This window comes from Onthophagus taurus, chromosome 5 (genome assembly GCF_036711975.1).
Source record: "Onthophagus taurus isolate NC chromosome 5, IU_Otau_3.0, whole genome shotgun sequence".
Taxonomy (NCBI): domain Eukaryota; kingdom Metazoa; phylum Arthropoda; class Insecta; order Coleoptera; family Scarabaeidae; genus Onthophagus; species Onthophagus taurus.
Genome location: NC_091970.1, coordinates 3,217,460 through 3,243,610, shown reverse-complemented (window position 1 = coordinate 3,243,610; position 26,151 = coordinate 3,217,460). Strand labels below are relative to the sequence as shown.

At 33.6% G+C, this 26,151-nt stretch overlaps 2 protein-coding genes across 3 annotated transcripts in view; both read left to right on the top strand.

The window, feature by feature from the left end:
* Nucleotides 1-1,047: 1,047 nt before the first annotated feature.
* LOC111426131 (cocaine esterase-like) lies at nucleotides 1,048-3,144 on the top strand. Of its 2 annotated transcripts, none has more exons than XM_023060507.2 (6): nucleotides 1,048-1,201; nucleotides 1,261-1,389; nucleotides 1,440-1,562; nucleotides 1,611-2,477; nucleotides 2,533-2,786; nucleotides 2,839-3,144. In XM_023060507.2, the coding sequence occupies exons 1-6, from the start codon at nucleotides 1,061-1,063 to the stop codon at nucleotides 3,029-3,031; spliced, it is 1,707 nt and encodes a 568-aa protein (XP_022916275.2). In that variant the 5' UTR covers nucleotides 1,048-1,060; the 3' UTR covers nucleotides 3,032-3,144. The 2 variants fall into 2 exon arrangements, with proteins under 2 accessions (XP_022916275.2, XP_022916274.2); XM_023060506.2 differs by having other exon boundaries at nucleotides 1,049-1,201; nucleotides 1,258-1,389.
* Nucleotides 3,145-5,711: 2,567 nt separating this feature from the next.
* LOC111426130 (roundabout homolog 1-like) overlaps nucleotides 5,712-26,151 on the top strand; it is an 89,659-nt gene continuing 69,219 nt past the window's right edge. The window contains exon 1 of the mRNA XM_023060505.2: nucleotides 5,712-6,214. Within this exon, the coding sequence (XP_022916273.1) occupies nucleotides 6,145-6,214 (70 nt within the window). The 5' untranslated portion in view covers nucleotides 5,712-6,144. The remainder of the gene's footprint in view (nucleotides 6,215-26,151) is intronic.

Genomic DNA, 26,151 nt, shown 5'->3' with positions numbered 1-26,151 from the left:
AGGGTTTTCCGAATAATCCGATTAAATCCGGCGATTTGAAGAATTGTATAAAATTTTAAATCCATAAACATTAAGATTTTACGACTTATCTAGAATTAAAGAAATAAAATAATTTCATGAAAACTTATATGAATAGTTAGTAGTTGGGTGTATAAGTAGTTGTTAAAGTATCTTAATTTTGAATTGAAAGGGTTTCTTACCAAGTAATGAGACTTAAAAGCTGTCTTAAAAATGACAGTTGCTTTAGTGCTAATTAATACGTAGAGATGGCGCTAAACGTAGAAAAAATTTGTAAACATTTTAATTTAAACTTAAATTTTTTTAAATTAAAGTAAATTTAAATACTAACCGTCAAAACAATTATAATTTTAGGTTTTTGCAAATAACCCGATTAAATTGGGCGATTTCAAGGATTTAAGTAAAACTTTTCATCAGACGATGTTCATGTCAAAAAATAAAATAAATTCATAAAAAACTTGTACGATGTTTAAAATGATGTTTAACTACTTGTTATAAACAGTTAATTATTAAAGAATCTTACCAAATAATTCTTAATTAATGGCTTAAAAGCAGCCTTAAAAATGAGATGGTTTTTGTGCTGATTAATACGTAGAGATGGCGCTAAACCTAGAAAAATGTTGTAAACAATTTAATTTAAAATATAATTTTGTTTAATTTATTTTTAGTTAATGCAAATTTAAATACTAACTATCAAAACAATTATTATTATTGATTTTTTCTAATAATCTAATTAAATTGGGCGATTTTAAGGATTAAGTAAAATTTTTAATCTCACGATGTTCATGTCAGTTACTAAACAAGAATAAAATCACTTCAAAAAAACTTGTATGAATACTTGTTACAAGTTATTTATAATTAAAATGGTTTCTTACTAAGTAATTCTTAAATTAATACGTCCTAAAAGCAGATTAAAAAAATGACCGATCGCTTTAGTACCAATTAATACGTAGAGATGGCGCTAAACTTAGAAAAGTTCTTAATGATGTCATAAATGCTGCTTGGTAATTCCAAAAACATTTCAAACATTCCAGCAACAACGATGCGGATATCAGATAATATGCGCGTTAATTTTAGACTTGTCCACAATTTTCGCAGTGTCCCTGACATCGTCGACATGATAACAACAAAAACGATATTAATTTACGTCGTATTATGTGGTTTTATTGGGTATTCCGAACAAGTAAATACAATTCTTTTAATATAATTATTTTAATATAATTAATATAATTGTTTTAGAAGGTTAGAGTTAAAACGCAATATGGGAGTGTAAAGGGAAAAAATGTTTACACCGTTGGTAAAGGAAAAGCTTATGTGGCTTTCCAAGGTATTCCTTATGCTAAACCACCTTTGGGGGAGCTTAGATTTGCGGTAATTACTTAATTAAATGAATATGTCGTAATTTAAGTTTGTTTTTTTAGGCACCAGTTTCTTTTGATCGTTGGGATCATGTTTATGATGCGACTAAACCGAAAAGTACTTGCGTTGAGTTGTACGAAAATAAAGGAAATGAGGATTGCTTGTATTTAAATATTTTCACCCCGGTAAGATTAATTATTGTATCAAAATGATTTTTACATTAACATTTTTAGAACATAAATCGTTCTTTACCAATAATGATTTGGTTCCATGGAGGAGCTTTCGTTTTTATTTATGGGTCGCATACTCTAAATGGTGTTGATTATTTTATTGAGGAGGATGTAATCGTTGTGACGGTTCATTACAGGCTTGGAGTGTTTGGGTTTTTGAGTACTGAGGACGAAACGATTCCTGGAAATTTTGGATTGAAAGATCAATTAATGGCGGTTGAGTGGATCCATAAAAATATCCATCATTTTGGGGGTAACCCAAATAAAATAACTTTAGTTGGGCAAAGCGCGGGGGCTGTTTCAGCCCAATATTTAACGATGCATAAAAGATTGGAAGGAAAAATAAGCGGGATCATCCAACAAAGTGGTTCTGTTTTGGTTCCTTGGGCCTTATCGAGATATCCTAGGACAGGGGCGTACGTTCTTGGGGGCAAATTAGGAGTTTCAACAACTGACTCAACAATTTTGTTGAAAGAGTTAAGAAAAAAATCGACGGAGGAGTTGCGAAATGCCTCATTTAGTACTCACATGGAAGTTGTTTTTGGCGGTGGAACTTTTAATAGTTTGCTTTTTATCCCTGTTAGGGAACCCCCGCATAAAGGAAGTTATTTCAGTTCTATGGCGTTCGAAGATTTAAAGAGAGGCGAATTTAAGAGAATCCCAAAAATGATTGGGATTAATTCCTTGGAGGCGGCGTTCATGATTGGAGAATTTCAAGCTTTTAATAAGTATTACCAAAATTATGATCAAAATATAAGGAGGTACCTCCCAAACGATTTAAATTCAAGAAATGAACTCGCAGCGAAATTAATTAAAGACCATTACATAGGAAATCATAGTTTTACCTCGAATATATCAAACACGGTTCATGTAAAATCGAATTAATCTTAAACAAGTAGGGGTTTTTTAATTTATTTAATTTTAGTTTGCAAGTGATGACCAATTCGTTAGACCCATCTTAAAAGATGTTTACTTAGCATCCCCATTCGCTAAAACTTATCTTTATCACTTCACTTATCAAGGGAATTTGGGGAAAAGAAATCGAACGTTAAATGGGGTCGAACATGGCGAAGAACTCGAATATTTATTCTACGGGAAACACCAAGGAAATATCGATAACGACGATAAAAAGATGCGCGAAAAATTAGTTAAATTATGGTGCAATTTCATAAAAACTGGGTAAGAAATAACTCCAAAAAAAAAAGATTTTAATCGAATTAAATTATTTTAGCAATCCAACCCCATCAAAAGACGACCTATTTAACAATCAAATTTGGGAACCTGTAAACGCAGACACGGACCACACCACGTGCTTTGAAATCGATAAAAAAATCAATATCATCGAAAACCCACATCGTGAAGACGTCGAATTTTGGGAAAAAATTTATTCTGAATATGGAAACAGACCTTTTGATACCTATTAATTAATTTTTGCACTTTAATAATTTAATTTAAATAAATGAACTTAAGATGTAAAAATAATCTTCCCTGTCGTACAGAACCCATTGAATCTGTATGAATAAAATCTAAACTTTTTCGCACCGGCTTCAATCTTCATTAGGGCGATAAAAAGTCCGCGTTGAAAGCGAAAGTTTTCTCTTCACAAAACGAAAGGAAACTAAGTGAAGGGAGCCTTTTAACCCCCGCGCATTTGACCTTTTCTAAGGCGAGGAGTAAACCTTAGGGCGCGTTTTACGGTTTTTGGGGAACCTCCAATCGAAATGGACTCGGTTTTAATTTAATTAGCTCTTTTTTACTCTCTAAAATTTCCAACGCTAGATATTCAAGTAGATTCTTATCCCAATAAGGTTTTACGGTTAGATATTTATCATTAATTTCATTACGTTAATCAATTAGTTGCTTTACTTTTTAACATCATCCTTTATTGAAAGCCAAAACGCATTAATTAAGAAAACTATCACGATTTAAGAGATAAAATTTGTTCAGGTTATAAAGAAACGTTTCTGCTTGGATTATATAAAATTATAAGTTTCTCGGATGACGATTCTTTTTGATATAAGGCTTTAAAAAGCACCTACTTGGTTTGGAATTTGATAAAGTGTGGAAGGTACGATTTTTTGAATACATCTTTGCGATTAAACTTAAATTAGAACTAACACTAGCAGTATCACTAGAACTAACACTAGATCTAGAACTAGAAACATTCGAATTTAGCCGCACGTCTCTCACTCGAATGATTCTAGTTCTAGGTCTAGTGTTAGTTCTACTTTTAGTTCAATAAAAATATACAACAATCTGACGCTGAATAACAATTGGACCGCGTTATGCATCACTTGACTAAGCGACCATTGTTGAGAAAAACGGAATTTTCGTTTTCATCTCTCTACAAATATGACTTTTCAGAATAGACAGAATTTAAGTCTAACTAATTTCAGCCCTTGGCCATCTTCAGAGACTCTACAAATAGATTAACGCTCTTTTTTGAACAAAAGAAATATTAAGAAACTTGTGGCACTCATATGGCTTAAAAATCGACGATTTTTTTTAATCAATGCGAAATGACCCAAAAAACACGTTCAAAATAAAAAGAAAATGCGTAAAAGTGACTAACACTAGATTAACTTCAGTTATAGAACTTCTATTATATGATAACCAACTTCAGGTTTAAAATATCAACCTCAATTTTGACACATTTGTAATCTTCATTAAAAATCCTTTAAAATGAGTACAAACACGACATATTTATCTTCAATATTAATGAAGTTATAGTCAACTTCCGATTTGAAATGTCAATGTCATTTTGACATATTCTTAATTTTTATAAAATGTCTTAATATTTGTCACAAAAACAAAAATATAATAAAAAAAATCAAAAATTAAGGTTGGTATCAATATTTAAAAATTAAATTGCTATCTTCATTGTTGCTAACTTCGGGTTTAATGTTTTTTATTCTAACTTTTTTGTTTTTTGAGATAAGTACGTCATCTTTGGGCTCATTTTAAAGGTTATTTTATGAAGATTACGAATATAATTATAAAATTAAAGTTGACATTGACAACTGAAAGTTTTTTCATGACTAAACCCGAATGTTTCTAGTTCTCGTTCTAGTTTTAGTCCCACTTCTCTCAAGACGGCTAAACCCAATACTTTTCTAGGTGTAGTGTTAGTTCTAGTGATAGTGCTAGTATTAGTTCTGGTCTTTGAGAGTTATTGATAATTTTAAAAAATTAGAAAATTAATAACTTTAGAAATTACTTTAACAATATTAAAAAATTCGTATCTCCAAAACTAATTGAGATATCTTCATCAAATAAGAAGCATTTTAAAGCAAATTTAATTTAAATTCACCACACCAAAAATCTTTTTTTTTTTCTTTAGAGAGGGCCAATTAAAAGAATCAATATTATTCTTAAGAAACGAAAACCCATATTTACTTTTATTTAATACACCGCATTTATTTTTAGCCTTATCTAGATTGCTCTCAATTCACACCTACTAAAAAAAATCGAAAAGAAGATAACGTATCCAAGCTCCTCAACGGGAACCGTGAAGAAAATGGTCCCATAAAGTTGAAACCCGCTAAAAAAAAAGTATAAATTCCAATATTTGGACAGGGGGTCCCATTCACTAACGCTAGAAAACTCGAATAGGCTTTTAAAACTGGCCTATTCGAGCTGTTAACATAAATAATGCCTACGAGAGAACGCTAAGGCAAAAAGAAACCGTTTGCCCCCTCAAAAAAAATTTTTTTTTCGCTTTGAAAAGGTACCGTAGGCGGAGTTAACATCTGCTTCTTAGGGGAACTAGGTAATTGTTACCTGTGAAGAGGTGTTAAATTTTAAACGTTATTTTTCTCACAGATTGTTGATTTAGTATGAGATTTTTTTTAAATTAATCAAGATTTTTAAGGATTGCGTTATCAAAATATTGAATAATGCTTAACATATAGGAGTATTGAGGCAAATTGAATTGGTTCTCCACTCGAGTTAAGAGAGGATAAGCAGGTAAACCATTATATTATTCTAAAGGGAAGAATTTTAAAAGAATTCTAAAGGAGCTTTAATACTAGTTTTTGAAAGAATTCAATGGATGTAATAAATCGTTAGCGAACAATAAGATTTTTGATTTGCTACTTACCCATTATTTTGAGGTACTTCAACCTTGAGGCCAGACATACAGGTGTCACAATATCCACAAGTTTGCTCTCTCTCTCGTTGGTGATCAAATTTCAAGTCACTTCAAGTTTCTCTCCTGGTATTGCCAGGAGCGTGCCGCCGGCAATAGGGATGCGTGCGCTCATCCCATTGGAACCCGGGTTGCAGCCGAACTCTTCTGCTTCAGGCAGTCGACCGATGTTCGCAGAACGCGACGCTTCGTAAGCTTTTCAGCACGAACCACCAAGAACACGCGTGCTGAAAAAAAAAAGTTTATAAAACATTTCATTTAATCGGTGATGATGTGATGTTTTTCGAGACACTTAAAATTTAAAGATGATGAGAACTTGGTTGTAATGATTTTATGATATTTTGTGAGTTTGGGACGTTTTGGGTTTGATGAGTTGAAAGGGTGATCAAGATGAGGAAGATAAAAGAGTATCTACTCTTAATTGTTATTGGTTGGTTTAACCACGTCTCTACAATATCAGGTAAATGATTTAAATTAAAATTCTATTTCTACCATAACACAACATACTTCCTGCGCCTACCATGCCGAATAATTGCCGTCGAATTTTACGATCGCAATAATTTTTATGGCGCAATCAAAAACGTTCCGCTCGAAAATTAATAAATTTAACATCTCAAACATCCGCCGCAACGATATCCCCCCGCAAAAGTCGTTAAGAAACACACCATCGAAAAAGGAGTGCTTCTTTCTCGAGCACTTCGGAGCATTAATAAATGTCCCGGTTCGCGCCGAAACGGGGCTTAGAAACTCGCCAGATAAACGACTCAATGAAAGCACTTCCGGTTCTCGCCCCTCAACAGATGGCGCCCGCTAGATCGCGCGATCTACTTTATCGTACACTCAGATCGCCTATTTAGCATTTCCTTTTCCCTATTTACTCTCGAGAACTCAATAACGCAGCAGAATGGGACCCTTATTGTTCGCTGATGACGGTGTTTAAACCCTTGTACCTTCACTGTTTCGAGGGTAAAGCACTTATTAACCGTCGCAAAAGCTTTTATTATTATTAAACAATGAAGAAAAATTTTTTATAAAAAGCTTTAAAAGGGAGATAATTAAAAAAAAATTATTTGGAAATATAAACACGTGATGGATCCAACTTGGTGCGTCGAAAATGCTCAAAGGGAATCGGGGGTGCTTCGATAATGTTGTTACCTTAATGAAAATTCCATTGTGCTGTCGAACCCGGTGTTTTCTCTGCGGAAATTCGAGCCGGAAAGGTGGTTAAAATTTAAATAAGGCCCATTCCGGTTCTATCTCGGATGGGATCTTTTTTTGGGGGATCTTAAAAAAGCTTCGTCGCGAAACGATACGAAACGAAAAGGAGGAAATAAAAAATACATAGAAATATAAATACCCGGAGAAATTAAAATTCACACTTGAAGCCGTTTAAATGTAAAGTAAACGGAAGTTAAGGACTTTTTTTTTAAATTGGGTTTTTAAAGGTTTTCTAATCTCGTGGGTAATTATAAAATAATAAAGAAAATTTTTGTTTATAATTATTATTTAAAAATCCATTGAGTTTCTAAATTGACGCCTCGGCTGGATGCAACCTTGGGTAAACTTAATTAAGCCGAGGTCGCTTGCGGCCGAGGCAGTGCTATTAATAACATATCAACCCAAAAGTGATTACCAGCTACTAAAATCAGCGTTTGGAGTAAACTTAGAGCGGAAAATCTGGATTAAGCCGAGGTCGCTTGCGGCCGAGGCAGTGCTATTGATACCAAATCAACCCAAAAATGATTACCAGCTACTAAAATCAACGCTTGGAGTAAGCTTAGAACGGAAAATCTGTATTTGCAAGATTAAGCCGAGGTCGCTTGCGGCCGAGGCAGTGCTATTGACACTAAATCAACCCAAAAATGATTACCAGCTACTAAAATCAACGCTTGGAGTAAGCTTAGAACGGAAAATCTGTATTTGCAAGATTAAGCCGAGGTCGCTTGCGGCCGAGGCAGTGCTATTGACACCAAATCAACCCAAAAATGATTACCAGCTACTAAAATCAACGCTTGGAGTAAGCTTAGAACGGAAAATCTGTATTTGCAAGATTAAGCCGAGGTCGCTTGCGGCCGAGGCAGTGCTATTGACACCAAATCAACCCAAAAATGATTACCAGCTACTAAAATCAACGCTTGGAGTAAGCTTAGAACGGAAAATCTGTATTTGCAAGATTAAGCCGAGGTCGCTTGCGGCCGAGGCAGTGCTATTGATACCATATCAACCTAAAATTGATTACCAGCTACTAAAATCAACGCATGGAGTAAGTTTAGAGCAGAAAATCTGGATTAAGCCAAGGTCGCTTGCGGCCGAGGCAGTGCTATTGATACCAAATCAACACAAAAGTGATTACCAGCTACTAAAATCAACGCTTGGAGTAAGCTTAGAACGGAAAATTTGTATTTGCAAGATTAAGCAGAGGTCGCTTGCGGCCGAGGCAGTGCTATTGATACCATATCAACCTAAAATTGATTACCAGCTATTAAAATCAACGCTTGGAGTAAGCTTAGAGCGGAAAATCTGGATTAAGCCGAGGTCGCTTGCGGCCGAGGCAGTGCTATTGACACCAAATCAACCCAAAAATGATTACCAGCTACTAAAATCAACGCTTGGAGTAAGCTTAGAACGGAAAATCTGTATTTGCAAGATTAAGCCGAGGTCGCTTGCGGCCGAGGCAGTGCTATTGACACCAAATCAACCCAAAAATGATTACCAGCTACTAAAATCAACGCTTGGAGTAAGCTTAGAACGGAAAATCTGTATTTGCAAGATTAAGCCGAGGTCGCTTGCGGCCGAGGCAGTGCTATTGACACCAAATCAACACAAAAGTGATTACCAGCTACTAAAATCAACGCTTGGAGTAAGCTTAGAACGGAAAATCTGTATTTGCAAGATTAAGCCGAGGTCGCTTGCGGCCGAGGCAGTGCTATTGACACCAAATCAACCCAAAAATGATTACCAGCTACTAAAATCAACGCTTGGAGTAAGCTTAGAACGGAAAATCTGTATTTGCAAGATTAAGCCGAGGTCGCTTGCGGCCGAGGCAGTGCTATTGACACCAAATCAACACAAAAGTGATTACCAGCTACTAAAATCAACGCTTGGAGTAAGCTTAGAACGGAAAATCTGTATTTGCAAGATTAAGCCGAGGTCGCTTGCGGCCGAGGCAGTGCTATTGACACCAAATCAACACAAAAGTGATTACCAGCTACTAAAATCAACGCTTGGAGTAAGCTTAGAACGGAAAATCTGTATTTGCAAGATTAAGCCGAGGTCGCTTGCGGCCGAGGCAGTGCTATTGACACCAAATCAACCCAAAAATGATTACCAGCTACTAAAATCAACCCTTGGAGTAAGCTTAGAACGGAAAATCTGTATTTGCAAGATTAAGCCGAGGTCGCTTGCGGCCGAGGCAGTGCTATTGACACCAAATCAACACAAAAGTGATTACCAGCTACTAAAATCAACGCTTGGAGTAAGCTTAGAACGGAAAATCTGTATTTGCAAGATTAAGCCGAGGTCGCTTGCGGCCGAGGCAGTGCTATTGACACCAAATCAACCCAAAAATGATTACCAGCTACTAAAATCAACGCAGGGAGTAAGCTTAGAGCAGAAAATCTGGATTAAGCCAAGGTCGCTTGCGGCCGAGGCAGTGCTATTGATACCAAATCAACACAAAAGTGATTACCAGCTACTAAAATCAACGCTTGGAGTAAGCTTAGAACGGAAAATTTGTATTTGCAAGATTAAGCAGAGGTCGCTTGCGGCCGAGGCAGTGCTATTGATACCATATCAACCTAAAATTGATTACCAGCTATTAAAATCAACGCTTGGAGTAAGCTTAGAGCGGAAAATCTGCATTAAGCCGAGGTCGCTTGCGGCCGAGACAGTGCTATTGATACCAAATAAACCCAAAAGTGATTACCAGCTACTAAAATCAACACTTGGAGTAAACTTAGAGCGGAAAATCTATCTTCGCAAGATTAAGCCGAAGTCGCTTGCGGCCGAGGCACTGCTATTGATACCATATCAACCTAAAATTGATTACTATCTACTAACATCAGCGCCTCAAACGACTTCGTATAAACTTAGAATGGAAAATCTATGTTTTCGTTTAATCAAGCCGCGGTCACTTGCGGCTGAGGCAGTCCTATTGATACCATACTACATCCAAATTTTATTATCACGTACTAACACCAACTCAAAATTGGTTACCAATAATAACAACAGCACCTCAACCTCAAGAAACCTCAGGTAAAGTTAGGAGGGAGAATCAGAGTCTCAGTCTGATTAAGACGAGACCGCTAGGAGCCGAGGCAGTGCTATTGATAACATATTAATTTTTAACCGAACACATACTAACATCATCGCCTCGGCTTAACTCAAAACGTAGACTATATGATTAAACCGAGGTCACTTACGGTCGAGTCTCTATAATATATTATACAGTTCGATTTAGTGTCGGTGTAGTGTAAAGTGCTGATAGCTCGGGCGCAAGCGACCTCGGCTAAACATAAGTTGCAAGATGTCTAATACCACTTGATTAAGCCAAGGCATTGCAATTAATATCATACCAACCCAAAACTGATTAAATCAGTAAAAAATAATTATATTACAATACCTCATTTACGTTAAAATGAGAACTTTTATTTCCACCCTGTATTTAAAATAATTCTCAAATCCGTTTTCTATTTAATCAGGGCTCTTGTATATGTAACGTTTCTCGCACAATTCCCGTCGTCCGAGGTATAAATTTCAACGCAAACTTCCTCTCTCGGCTTATCTGCATCGGCAAACAGTGTTGAATTAAACAAAGCTGGGCACGCGAAGGATTAGTTAGCGGCAAGATGAAAAATTAAGATAACCCCGAGTGAAGGATTGCGCGCGTTACAACTCCAAGGCACTTCTCGTTTCTCCGCTTTTAATTGAGCTAGAGAAAAAAGTTATTATCTTAAAAAGAAGAAATCGTGAACGACACGAATCGAAACGAAAACGTTTTTTTTGGGATTTTCGGCACGTTTCTGTTCGATCTAAGTTTTCTATAGGGAATGGTTTTTGGGGGTTCCATTGAAAATTAGGGTCGAATTGCAATTAGGGTCTCTTTGGAAATGTAATGCGTTATCGTTACGGTTCCAAGTTTATTAAAAAGTTTGTCAATCTCGGGTTACAACACCCCAAATCGGTGTACCCTAATTTATGTTTTTTCTTCGATCATAATTTAATTTCGATGCGTCATACCTAATTTATCCATATTCGGAATTTAATCATCTAGTGCTCAAATCAATTACTAGAGATTGCAATTTCAATTATCTGCGTGTATATATTGCTGACTCGTCGGTTAATTTACTAAATTAAAAAGCTACATAATCAAACTGGATTAAATTCTCTTTGATTTTATATACGAGGTTCTCTTCATCGAGATGTTTCAGTCTGAGAAAATTGATAAATAAACATAGGCTTTTTAGTATAAACATCGTTTAATTTTGATAACCTTTTATAAAGTTGGTTTATTTTGGTTTTATGTTCACATGATTCGAGAATTCAGGGTTTTAATAATAATCCGTTTTATTATCGTGATCCAATATCGTTAATTAGGTTCATATCAAATAACGAAAAATAAAATTAGTCCACAAAATCCTTACTTTTCCCTCAAAAGCCTCGTGTACTTGTTAGTTCTCGTCGGGAGCTTAACGAAAGCTCGGTGTAATTAACTAATTGAATTTGGATCTTCCCTTCTATAGACACGTAGAAGACCTCACCTTTTTAACTTTTTGTGTTTTTCTGTTCATTAAATGATGAAGTAATCTAATTAAAATTAATATAGTTTGAAATTATTTTTAAAATGTTGAATGTGGAAATCATATCATCATATCTCTTCTATTTGGAGGAATTCAAAAATGATTTTTATCTTAAATTAAAGTATGAAGTGTTTTCTTTAAGACGGTGTATAATAAAGTATTGGTTCGATAAAAAAATTATTGAGAAAAACATTTTTTAAGAAAATACTGTAAATTAACTAGATTAGGAGGCATCTTTAAATACTTAAAATTCAAAAAATCATATCTCTTTTATTTGGAGGAATTCATCAATGATTTTTATCTTAAATTAAAGTATAAATTGTCTACTTTAAGACGGTTTATAATAATATATGGGTTGGATAAAAAAATTATTGAGAAAATATTTGTTAAAGAAAACTCTGTTAAAAATTAGAAAATTCAAAAAATCATATCTCCTTTATTTGATGTATAGGGAATATTTTATGAAGGAAACTGTGTTACGCAAAGGTCAGCAGCTGGTGGGAGGTTATACCCCTTGGGGGATGGCGACCCCATAGTGCGGGGTACTTATGCTAAAGAAGAGCTTGGACCACCTGGCGTTTGGTCCCTTTCTACACGATTTTGATGACAGGGTCAGATTACTATCCAAGTCCTCGCTTTTGCATATTTCTAACGTGTTAACATGTGTAAAACAGTTTTGTTACGATAAATTACAAATTCTTTTTTTTTTTTATTTCATTCTGTGTATAAACGTATGTGGTCTATTAATAATCGTGTTTTAAAAACTCAACACGTGTGTTTGGTGAGGAAGGGTTCGGTTTCAAAAGAGAACCGAAAACGATCTGACAGGGCCCATTAAATTAGGCGACAAGAAATTATACTGGTTCCTTTTTTTTGCTTCTAAAGACGCATCATCTATAAACATGCGGCTTAAATTCATTGTATATATAGTTGATTCACTAAAAATAGAATTAAAATCATAGTTTTGTTTAAAAATTTTTTAATCTATACCCTGAATATAGTTTGCAATTTTTAGAGCGGGGAAAGCTTCCAAAATGAAATACGGTTTAATCTTCTGGGCCGGTTTTCAATTTTTCAAGCGCCCTATCTACCGAGCTTCCATTTGGGGATTAAAGGCCGAAACGTAAATCAAAGTTCAATTTCTCTTTTTAACATCCGAGCTTTCTGCATTTTTAGAATAAACAAAACTCAACCCTTTTTCTCTAACCATCGATATTTTAACGCGAAATAAAATCCAAACATGCAAGAAAAAGAAAATAAAAATAGGGGGTTTTCTCACACAATCCCTAAAATTTACGTTCCCACCGAGAACGACTCCATAAACTAGTCATCACATATAGTTTTTTCACACCCAATGATTTAAAAAGTGCTGTTACGTGTAAAGAAGAACATAACAAACGGTGAGGTTCGATATTTGTTTAGTCGGGTCCAAGAAAAGGTAAAAGGAAAAGAAGAGGAAAAAAAATGACGTAAAACAAACACAATTTTACTGGATTAGGAGCACCACGTCTTCAACTACGATCGTAACAATCTGGGTCAGCGCTTTTTCTATATCCCCTTTTTTCTTTGATGGTAAATATTTAACTCTCCCTTTTTGTCTCTTGAATTTTACGTTAAAAGACAGTTTTACTTCGATTAAATTTTCTCTTTTATCCCTTTTTTTTTCGTTCTACAAAAAAAAAATGATAACAAATAAATAATTATTTTTAAATTCTTATTGTATTCTATCACCAAAGAGATTTTATATTTTAATTTAACATAAAAATCATTGCTGAATTCCCCCAAATAAAGAAATTTTTAATTCTTAACGATATATTCTAACCTAATTAATTTACAGTGTTTTCTTAAAACATTTTTTACTGAATAATTTTTTTATCGAACCTCTATAATGTTATACACCGCCGTAAAGAAGACATTTCATACTTTAATTTAACATAAAAATAATTGTTGAATTCCTCCAAATAAAGGAGATATGATTTTTTGAATTTTTAATTTTTTACGTTGTCACCTAATAATTGTTGCTGTTTTCTTAAAAAACAATTTTCTCAATAATTTTGTTATCGAACCCATACTTTATTATACACCGTCTTAAAGTAGACATTTTATACTTTAATTTAAGATAAAAATCATTTCTGAATTCCTCCAAATACAGGAGATATGATTTTTTGAATTTTTTACGTTCTCACCTAACCTAATTAATTGTTAGTGTTTTCTTAAAAAACATATTTCTGAATAATTTTGTTATCAAACCCATACTTTATTATATACCATCTTAAAGTAGACATTATATACATTAATTTAAGATAAAAATCATTTCTGAATTCCTCCAAATACAGGAGATATGATTTTTTGAATTGTTTACGTTCTCACCTAACCTAATTAATTGTTAGTGTTTTCTTAAAAAACATTTTTCTGAATAATTTTGTTATCAAACCCATACATTATTATATACCATCTTAAAGTAGACATTTTATACTTTAATTTAAGATAAAAATCATTGTTGAATTCCTCCAAATAAAGGAGATATGATTTTTTGAATTTTTAATCTTTTACGTTGTGACCTAACCTAAATAATTGTTACTGCTTTCTTAAAAAACAATTTACTCAATAATTTTGTTATCGAACCCATACTTTGTTATACACTGTCTTAAAGTAGACATTTTATACTTTAATTTAAGATAAAAATCATTTCTGAATTCCTCCAAATACAGGAGATATGATTTTTTGAATTTTTTACGTTCTCACCTAACCTAATTAATTGTTAGTGATTTCTTAACAACCATTTTTCTCAATAATTTGGTTATCGAACCCATACTTCATTATACATCGTCTTAAAGTAGACATTTTATACTTTAATTTAAGATGAAAATCATTTCTGAATTCCTCCTAATACAGGAGATATGATTTTTTGAATTTTTTACTTTCTCACCTAACCTAATTAATTATTAGTGTTTTCTTAAAAAACATTTTCTGAATAATTTTGTTATTAAACCCATACTTTATTATATACCATCTTAAAGTAGACATTTTATACTTTAATTTAAGATAAAAGGATTGTTGAATTCCTCCAAATAAAGTAGATATGATTATTTGAATTTTTAATTTTTTACTTTATCACCTAACCTAATTAATTATTAGTGTTTTCTTAAAAAACAATTTTCTCAATAATTTTGTTATCGAACCCATACTTTATTATACACCATATTAAAGTAGACATTTCATACTTTAATTTAAGATAAAAATCATTGTTGAATTCCTCCAAATAAAGTAGATATGATTATTTGAATTTTTAATTTTTTACTTTGTCACCTAACCTAATTAATTATTAGTGTTTTCTTAAAAAACAATTTTCTCAATAATTTTGTTATCGAACCCATACTTTATTATACACCATATTAAAGTAGACATTTCATACTTTAATTTAAGATAAAAATCATTGTTGAATTCCTCCAAATAAAGTAGATATGATTATTTGAATTTTTAATTTTTTACTTTGTCACCTAACCTAATTAATTATTAGTGTTTTCTTAAAAAACAATTTTCTCAATAATTTTGTTATCGAACCCATGCTTTATTATACACCGTCTTAAAGTAGACATTTCATACTTTAATTTAAGATAAAAATCATTTTTGAATTCCTCCAAATAAACGAGATTTGATTTTTTGAATTTCTGTGTAGTTCAACAGAAGCTTCTCAAATATCAACTTTAGAATTTCGATATATTATAATGTATTTAGTAAATCGTGTCATCGAATTATTTGACCTGTGACACTCGAGGGGGTCATTAGTAACGAGAAGATCGGTTCGAAACCGATCCGATATCGTCGATTAATTGATCCGCAAACGAAATTAAACGAACCATCCCCCGGGGGAGCTAAAAATAAACTCGGATTTTCCGTTTATTTATTGCCACGGGAGCGACTAATTTATCTGTGCGTAGGGACGTATTTGTTTTGCACGCGAATATGAATTCGTTTTTGCTTTTTGTAATTTGTTCTATCTAGTGGCTAATTGTTTGTGTCGCCTTCTCAAGGGAATCAACAAAAAAAAATCCGATAAATTTATTTTAATTAATCACAATTTACATCCATAATTATTCGAGGTAATTTTATGGGGAGTAATTAAAGCTGGGGTGAAACGAAATTTCTTATAGAGGATGTCTCAAGGAATTTTTATTGCTGTTTATACCCTCCAGATTAAAAAGTAAAAAAAGTTCGACGACAAGAAAAGGGAGGGCTACAAATTCATTAGGGATCAAGCACGACGATTAACGCAAAAAAAACTTAATTGAGATCTTACATCATTTTTAATTTCAATTTGATTAATTACAATTTATTATTTCGTCCTTTGGGTTATTTTGTTTGAGATTTAAGATAGATGGAAGCTTTTAATTTAAAACGAGACGAGATGCATTGGAAAACCGAACGCGAACGCGAAGGGCATAAATCGATATTACCTGTCAATGTTGGCTTTCGGGATTTCAGAGAGCCAGACCGTGAGAGGGGGTGAGAACGGGGTATTTTGTCATCAATCATAATTACAGGTACTTAATCCGTGCCGGGTAGTATCGACAAACCGTAGATTTGCGGACGATGGAAGGGGTGAATAATGCCCTCAGTCGTAAATATTCGAGATTGAACAAACATTATTTGTCACCAGATCGATCCGTGTCAAATAGAACGAGAATTTGTAAAAATCGATTCAATTTATGTTTTTTTGTTTTAGTAATAAATAATTTTTCAATCGAATAGGTTGCAAAATACGTTGGATGCTCGAACGCGTCTGTTTTTTGCACAATTTCGCCATGCTATGTAACTTTTAATTGCCGCTCTGGCATAAAAAAAATATCCGAGCCGGGGGACGCGAAACAGTTAATATAAATAGCGCGAGGGTTGGACTTCCACCCCCTTAGCGGGCATGATAACTAATATTCGCCCGTTTTGTCGACGACGGCTGCATTAAAAATACTGTCGATAAATCAATTTTGTTTTCAAACACGACTCGGATAAACTGATGCCTTGTGTAGAATTTTTATTTTTCGAAAAAATAAGGATCGATCTTCTTCCATGGACCCCATTTCTCCAACTTGGTTCACTCTTAACTTCCCTAAAAGCTTTGAAGTCTTCCTTTAATCATTTAATGGCGCGTATCCATACATGGCAATCAAGCGTCGGGCTTTTTACTGGCGTCGCGACGTGTTGACATTATCGGGTTCATCTCCAGCGGAAGCAAATATTGATATGGAATGTTTCACGATGGAGTTGCCCACCCCCCTCCCGAACGTGTAAAAGGGACGGGGAGAATCCCTTTTCCCTGTATTTAGTCAGCGCGTTTGTTTAGGATTTGCGGACTTAATACGATAATCTACGGCTGCCCGTCAGGTGAAGAGGGGCTCCGATCGCATCCTGTGGGATTTTAATTTTACATTTTATCGTGTTTATTTTTTGTGTTGTTTTTTCCTGAAAAAAGCTGAGAGATTTTTAATTAAAATACGTGAACCAACCACGTTATCAAATCTATAACAAAAATAATAAATTATTAAATTTGGAGCTAAGATATTAACGTGAATTTGTTAATCCTTAAAATCAACGTGAGTGATGTAATAATTTCGATTAAAACAGATTTTATCTCGGTGCTTTCCACAATTCAGAGCGAAACGTTTGCAATTTCAGAACGTCACCCAGATATGTCATCGATAAGAATCGTTGGGTAGAATGGATTTAATGTATAGTGCTTATAAATTCTGATGATCAAGCATCAATAAGCGAATATAAATGGCTGAAACCTTATTATAGCTATAACAGTACTCAAACGGGTGCTGTAATGAGACTCCTTACAGCATCCGATGCTGTAATGAGATTTTAGTAACATTTTATGAAACCAGTTCATGTTGGTGACATTGGGTCATTAATTTTTCTAGTTGTCAATGTGACAACTTTTGTCTATGGATGTTTAAATACGTTCTTAGCATCGAATACAAGGTCCACAATGATGAGGACATTGAACTCTGAGCAATTTCTCTTATTTTGTGAGGTGTACATGAAACATGTTTATCAGGTGAATACATTTTGTGTTTTGACAGTTTCTAATTGTCGATTAAAATTTCTATTTTCAAGTGTTACCAACTACATACCTATTTTCCTACTTTGTCAAAATTTATTTTATTTTTGAGAAAAAAAAGGATAGAAACGCGAATTACAAAAAATAGCATAAAAAACACGTTTCATAAGACTTAAAGCACTCATACATTAAAAAACTCGTTTTTCAACTTGTTTCTTACGAAACTTGTTTTTTAATATACTATTTCGAAATGTTGGAGTTATTACTGCAGCACACCACATAGTGAATTTCACTTAAAATGCGATATACAAAAATATATTTCCAAGAAACCAGGGCGTATCTATTTACTTTGTACGACATGAAATGCAACATGTCTGAATATCTCTGGTTGTAGGTCTAGTGTTAGTTCTTGTTTTTGCTTCTATAATACATAAAATATAAACAATAATGAATAAGAATTAGAAACAAAATTTGCCCTACTATTCTAAGCTTTCCATTCAAATTTTCGTTATAAAAGTGCAGCACTAGTACACTATCATTTTTTGTGGCAGCTAAAACATTAAAACTCCAGTATCCTTCAAATTGTCTTCCACGAAATATGTCTGGGTTAAACACATCATTCTTGTGAAATTTTGTCTCATCCGTCCAAATTATCTTTTCCAAAAAATCTTCATCTTCTTGAGTTTTAATCAACATAAATTCACAAAAATCAATTCTCCTTTAATCGTCACCTAGCCTTAAACTTTGTGCCAATGAGTAAGAATAAGGATGAAAGTTATGTTTTTAAGAAATCCTGTGATTGCTTTTCTCAGATATTCCCAAATCTCTTTTAGCATCTAATAACGAATTTTCAGGATACGCTTTGCAGTACCCCAAAACTGTAATTTCATTTTCTTCTCTTTCTTCGATTGGTTTAACTTTTTTGTGCTTTCCAACAAACTGGCCATAGGTTGTACAGGGTGGGCAAATTTGGATGTTATTATAGGCTATCTCAGAAACTATAAGAGATACGAAAAAAGTAGGTGCCATGTCCCGGTCTCTTTTTCCGAGACTAATCCAATCCCGCAAAGACCAAACCTTTATCTTCTTTTGTTTTTAAGTTATAGCCAAAAATGCTTATATTTCATTTATTTTTGAAATTGGAGAAATAGGGTTGATACGTTCTTAAGACACTTTTTTGAGTAGAATATACTGCCGTTGAAAAATTTTAAATATACTTGTTGGTTTTTGAGATACAACACAAAGTTGTGTTTTTTTAAATACAAACTATACTTGATTATGATGTTACTGAAAAGAGCATACTTTTAGCTTTCCAATGATGTATCGCATGTATGGTGTATTTGCAGAAAATAAGCGTTATTTTTCAATTCTAAAATTGCAAGATTATGGTTCAAAATTTTAATTGTAGTAGGCGAGGAAAACGTTAAATGCCACTTAGTTACTATGGTAACGTCAGTTTACTTGTCATTTCATTCATAAATTTTTCGAAACGAGTTTCCCGATTAAGAAGTTCCACATTACCTTTAAATAAAACAATAGAATTAGTAAAAGTCTTTAGACTTTTATAATGTTTTTTATTGTTCAAAATGGTTTAGTAAGAGATAATTTAAAAATAGGGAAGAAATTTTAACGCATAGCCATGGTAACTAGTTGAAAACATTGGTTGTATGGTTCAGGAGATACTAAAAAGTAAACATTTGAAAACGCGTTGGCCCCCCCTCCCTTATTATGACAGATATGAGAAATATTGCAAAACAAAAGCGATGCGGTATTATCCAAGCTATTAAATGATGTTGTCAAAGTTATAGCTCATCGTCTAACTTTCTGAGATAGCGGGAATTTTATGTTTCTCTATGGCAGTTACGCCCCCTAGCGGTCAAATTACGAACTTCAAAATAATTTCCAGCTATTTCTCTTGCCCACTTTGCCTATAAGGATTTTTTTCCCAAACCTCTACTCCTTACCGTTGTTGAGATACAGCCGCTCCGTACCCTTAACGGGACACCCTGTATAAAGTAGAAACCACGAGAGCTGGCAGTGACAGATCGCTTAAAAATGCTATGAATCAAGATATGGACGTTCGACTTAGATTATTTCACCACATACATTTAAATGTAGGTTATGTCAGTAATGGAGGTTATATGTCAAATATTGTCAAAGATATTATTTAATGATGTTTCTTTCAAAGAAAACATATTCGGCTTGTGAAAACACTAACAGATTCATGACAACGCTCACTAGACGTTTCGATTTTAGGTTATAATTATAGAGTTACATCCCTTAGAAGAACAGACGTACTTTTTCGACGTGGCCATTTGAATTGTACAGCAGACATATTAAACTAATGCTATCTCTTTCTAACACACATTATTCTCTAGCGGTTTATGAACTACGTATGGCATTTATAAGAGCGGAAAACGATGATTTACTGCCAGCTCTCGTGGCGTCTACTATACTATAATTTTTTTAATATGTTAATGGTTTTTCTTTAATACTGTAAAATTTAACGGATAAAGCTAGTTATGTGATGGAGCTCTTCAAACATTAAACAAAAATTTAACCATCAAAGTAAATCACATCAAATTTTCAAATTGTCCCCCGTTATTTTGGATACATAAATTGCACCTCTTTGCTACAGTATTGACGGCATTTAAAATATTTATGTTCGAAAGTGACGTTAAACACTCTTCAAAATTTTCTCTTAGCTGAACAATATTCCTATTACGTTTTTTTGTAAAGTTCGTTTTTGATGTGGCCCCAGAGAAAAAAATCTAACGGGGTCAAATCTGGGGAACGAGGTGGCCATCTTATGGGTCCATTTGTGGCAATCACCTTATTCCCAAAATTTATACTTAAAAGCACCGAAACATCTCTAGTGCTGTGAGGTGGAGCTCCATCTTGTTGGAAATAATATTTGTTTGCTTCCATTAATGGGATTTGGTCCATATAATTGTTTATAATATTGTCAGATATGATTTGGTGATACCTTTGGCCATTTAATTTTCCATCGTAAATTTTATACACTAACATACCATTTCCAAGAAGTGCGCACCAAACGCTGAAGCCAAATCGTCCCTGACTCTGAATATCAATAGTTTGATGAGGATTTACATCGGACCAGTAATGGTTATTATGACGATTAAAGATACCATTGCTAGATATATAGCATTCATCAGTCCAAATAATTTTTCTTGGGAACGATGGATCTTCTAAACATTGTTGTTCGAACCATATACAAAATTGTAGACGCCTTTGAGAATCCCCTTCTACAAGCTGTTGACGTTTCCGTATTAAATATGGCTTAAATTTATTGTTTTTCAAAACAGTAAGAGCTCGGCGTCTAGAAATTCCTGAATCCGCTTCAATTTGTCGACTGGAGATGGATGGATCTGCAATGACGGCTCCAATTACATCAATTGCGACATTTTCAGCACCTTGAATTTTATGCTTTTGTGGTCTTGTTTTTTTAAAACATCCATAGTTGATTAAATTTTCTTTCAGGCGGTTAAAAATTGACTTATGTGGTTGTTTCCGTTCTGGGTAGCGATTTAGATATGTTTCACACGCAGCATCAGCGTTGTCATTATTGTGAATAAAACATTCCAACATATCATACTTTTCATAGTTACTGAATTCCATTTTCGAATTGAATGTTATTAGTTTAAAAAAAAACTGAAAACGCTAAGACTACCTATCACAATTTCTGACTTAAGTTTTTTAACTAGATGACAAATAAACACACGTTACTATAGCAACTAGGTAGTATTTACTATTCGAACCCGCCTACTATAATCAAAATTTTGAATATTAGCCTTTATTATTTTGGAATTGAAAAATAACGCTTATTTTCCGCACATACACCATGCATGCGATTCATCATTGGAAAGCTAAAAATATCCTCTTTTCAGTAACATCATAATCAAGTATAGTTTATATTAAAAAAAAATACAACTTTGTGTTGTATCTCAAAAACCAACAAGTATATTTAAAATCTTTTAACGGCAGTGTATTCTACTCAAAAAAGTGTCTTAAGAACGTATCAACCCCATTTCTCCAATTTCAAAAATAAATGAAATATGAGCATTTTTTGAAATCGCGAAAATTTGACTTTTTGGCTATAACTTAAAAACAAAAGAAGGTAGAGGTTTGGTCTTTGCGGGATTGGATTAGTCTCGGAAAAAGAGACCGGGACATGGCACCTACTTTTTTCGTATCTCTTATAGTTTCTGAGATAGCCTATAGTAACACCCAAATTTGCCCACCCTGTACAATTACTAAATCCTAAACGGAGCATGATTAACACTTTTGCTACGTAAAAGTCAAATTATTTGCTTCAATACGATAGTTTTTGTTTCTTCGATTTGGTTCCTTCAAACCAAAGCCAATTGATGAGTAACCAAGAAAATTTCATTTTTTCAAGTTTCTACGAAAACCATACATTTTAGATATAGGTTCAACAACAAAGTTCCCTTATTTCCCAGCGTACAATACGCTGGTGAAGGAAAAAATTGGGGTTGCGATTTAAAAAAATGAAGTTTTTGACTTAGATAGGGAAATTCGGCGCAAATTTATGACCACCTGTATAATTTTTTAAAAAAACTTTTCAAGGGTTATGTAAGCTATGGGTCTTGAGTAGGGTTCGGAATAACGGAATCCCGGTAATACCGATACCGGGATCCCGACCGATTTTTGTCAAATTTTAATACCGGTATTTTTTCCACAATACCGGTATTTTTCGGTATTTTCGTATTTTTATAATTTTTTATTTTCCGTAAAATTAATGATGCAATATCATCACTAACACCTGTCAAATTAGCAGTGGAGGCTCTATGTCGAAGAGATGCAAACCTCTTAATGGCAGATGTAGCTGTAACATTTATGATAGAAACTCTTAAAGAATCAAATTTCCCAATTGCAAAACTTACATAATACTTTATTATAGAGACTATTAGAACGTCACTCAAGTTTGTCTCAAGTATTACAATACCTACACAACAATACACAAAATATCTTCTTTTTTTCGTTATTAACCAAAACGAATATAAGACAAAAAATTGTAAGTTTATTAAATAGACTAAAGGACGAAAACAAAGAAAACCTACCGAGTACATCACATGAACAAAAATATTTAACTAGTACATCAAGTGAATAAGAATAAATATCGCTATTAACGAAAAATTATCATCTGCTCCACTAATTTCCAAAAGTAGCACTTTGAAAGCCAAGCAGTCATCTTCAAAAAATGTATGACTACATAATCAAATCACCATTCCTCCAACAAGCGTGGAATCAGAGAGGGTTTTCTCATCAGTCCAAAGTTTTTGTACAACAATCCGTTGTAAACTTAATGATAATACATTAGAAAACCTATGTATTTGAAGAGCACATTTTAATAAGTCGTATTACAAATAAGTATTTCATATTAAGCATTTGCACTACGACTTATTGATATATATAATGAATAATTATTTATTTATTTTACATTTTTATAATAAATTTATTATCAAATTTCGTTTCATTCATTATTTTACCTCTAGATTTTTAGCATCTTTATATTTTTTTCCAATACCGGTATTAATACCGGTATACCGGTATCACATTGAAAATATACCGAAATACCGGTATTCAATTTTCGGTCGGTATTCCGAACCCTAGTCCTGAGCATATTTGGCCGGACTCGAATGTAATTTCGAAAAATTATTTTTATTGTAAAGGGTTGCATCTGTCAAAATTTTCACAAAAATAGTGCCTGTAGTTTTCTATATACATATAGACTCAGCTCGTCGTGACAGACCCTGTACATACATTGCAGCGCCTCGGCCGCAAGAGACCTTGGCTTATTACACAACAACATACAACTTCCGTATAAGCGAGGCTTTAGAGCAGCATACATTGTAGCGCCTCGCCCGCTACAATCTCGCTATGTTTATTTTAAAAACTATTCAAAATGCTGTGTTCTTATTAACTCTAATGTCATTGACCTTGGCAAAAAGACATTTATGTTACTTCCAAGCGTTGAGTTAGACAACGTAACATACACAATAAGCATTGCGGTTTCATGTGACGTGTATAATAGTTGATGATATAAAAGTTGTGATACGATTAATGTTCAGAATAATATAAGATGCGTTCACTCTAATTAATTAGAGAGGGTACATCAGTGACATTGGGGATCTGTCTCATTCGTAAGTTTCACTCTACAAATCACACGTGGTTACAATGCGGACCGATCCTATCAGAATTCAACGTCTATTAGGGTTGAGAGGAATGTCCTCGCATATTGTCCTGTCGAGGAAGAATTCAATCGACTTTCGTCACCCTAACGACACCGAGACGACCCATTTCCAATTAGGGTACTAACATTAAATAATGTGATTACGTTAACTGCCCAAGAAATAAATAATTGAAACTTCTTAGAACTTTTTTCTTATTTACTTCTAAAATAATGATAAGTTGTAAAACCAACTGTCAGACCTTCATCTTGGTGGATTTGTCAACGGGAGCTATAGAATTCAAGTGTTACAAGATTAATAGTGTTAAGGGAAAAACTTTTGACCCTTTGACCTGACAAAAAGTGACAGGGTAACGGAGGTTGTTAGGCGGAAATAGATTTCTCTTTGATTGTGATGAATAGGAAGGAACGAGTTCCATCAATTTCTGTAAAATTGGAGAACAACTATGGGACAATGACTACTTTGATTTTCCTGGATGTCGGCCAAGTTTTTTCTTTAAGAACGCACCCGGAATGTATAAATAAACGATAAAAGCTAGTAAATTTCGTATCAGGACAGGCGTACAAGAATTTAACGCCTCAGAATGTCTCGCGCTAATTTGGTCTTTTCATCTGATGAGACAACATTTTTTTCTTATTTTAAATCGCAGTGGAAAAGAAAAAAGCGGGGTGATTTATAAGAAAATCCGTGTCTTATCGAATTAAAGTCCACAAAAAAAATCAAATTTCGAAAACAAAGGTCTCCCTGACGGCCAGAATTATTTATGGGTTAAGATCATCAAATATTCATGTCACAGGATCTTGTACTAAGTCCTCTCCGAAGAAGAAGGAAGGGTCGCCGGACCGCTCCAGAAGGAGCAAAGAGAGGAGAACTTTTATTGCCTATTTTAGAGTTTTAGTACTACGTATAAAAACGAGGTTTTATTACACCAGTACCACTAAACTGTACCGTCATATTAAATATCGTATATAAAATGTTGGGAAAGGGACGAAAGGTGTACGCAATATTGTCTTTTTTTATATACGTTTGTGTCAACCCTTATTTCATATTCATAAAAATTTATTTCAAACTTTCCATAATAAACCTTAAATTTCTTATATTATAGATAACCGCCGGATTAAAATTAAAAAGGGCGCGTCGAAAGTCAGCGGGTTTTTATCTATCACTCGGTGAATTACGACTTCAATTTAATTTTATCAGATTGTGACGTAAAATATTGGTTTAATTTCACACAGTCGGAGCGCGACTGTAAATCAATCGCGGTTTTAATTGAAAACGTTTCGATTTCGGGGTAATTAATTGTTTATTTTGACTAGATATTAGTAGTCATCGATGGCTTTCAGTTCTCGTTTCGTTTATCCGATGGGAACTTAACGAGTTTTTAATAGTTTTTAATGAACGTCCCTAATTTTAAATTTAAAATTTGAAATTTTCTAATTTTCTATTTTTGGCGAATGCGGGCTGTTAAAATTGAACGCCCGCTTGTCAGCCGCAAGGATTATTTATCACTCAAGCCTGCAAGACAACAATTTGTCTCGAAGTTAGTCTCGTCTAATTATAGTAATGTACCAACAGGGACCTGTATTATGTGAATGATTGATGTCTTTTGTTGTTCTAATTTTATTGGAAATGTTTACCTAATTTTTTTATTGATTTTGTTGATTTGTATTTTAAAAGGGGTGGAAATAAATTAAATGTGAAACCAAGACCTCTATAGTCTCGTTCAAAACTTGAACACTTCAAGGAAAATATGGATCTTTGGGCCTATACTATACAGTGTGTTAATTAATTATCGTACCCGACGTCATCATTGCAAGTATGCAACCAATATCACAGTATTTTTATTGCAATACGTGATTTGCGTATGATGCGTATTGCACTGTGATATTGGTTGCATACTTGCAATGATGACGTCGGATACGATAATTAATTAACACACTGTACATTTTCTAATCCTTTCAAGGGAGCTCCCAGATTATGGTGTTTCTCAAAATATGTCAAAGATAACAATCGATAAAACATTAGATAATAAATATTGTATTGTCTACTCTCAATAAATGACTTCGGCTTAATTTAGTGTAGAAAATGTTTGATTAAGACGAGGTCGCTTGTCTTAACAAAAATGCTTTTACTATTCAGTACATAATTAAAAAGTTTGTAGATACCAAAAATATTGAAAATGCACCACATACGAGCAGTTCAAAATTGCATTAGAGAAGAAGTTATCGCAAAACCTCGTATAAGCTTCAAAATCAAGTTAATAAAACTGTAAGTGTAAAAACTGTGAGAAGAGTTTTGCGATCTG

Coding starts and splice junctions, on each gene's coding strand:
- LOC111426131 (XM_023060506.2), top strand. CDS start 1,061: ATGCGGATATCAGATAATATGCGCGTTAATTTTAGACTTGTCCACAAT. Junction 1,202..1,257: donor TTATTGGGTATTCCGAACAA/GTAAATACAATT, acceptor TAATTGTTTTAG/AAGGTTAGAGTTAAAACGCA. Junction 1,563..1,610: donor ATTTAAATATTTTCACCCCG/GTAAGATTAATT, acceptor TAACATTTTTAG/AACATAAATCGTTCTTTACC.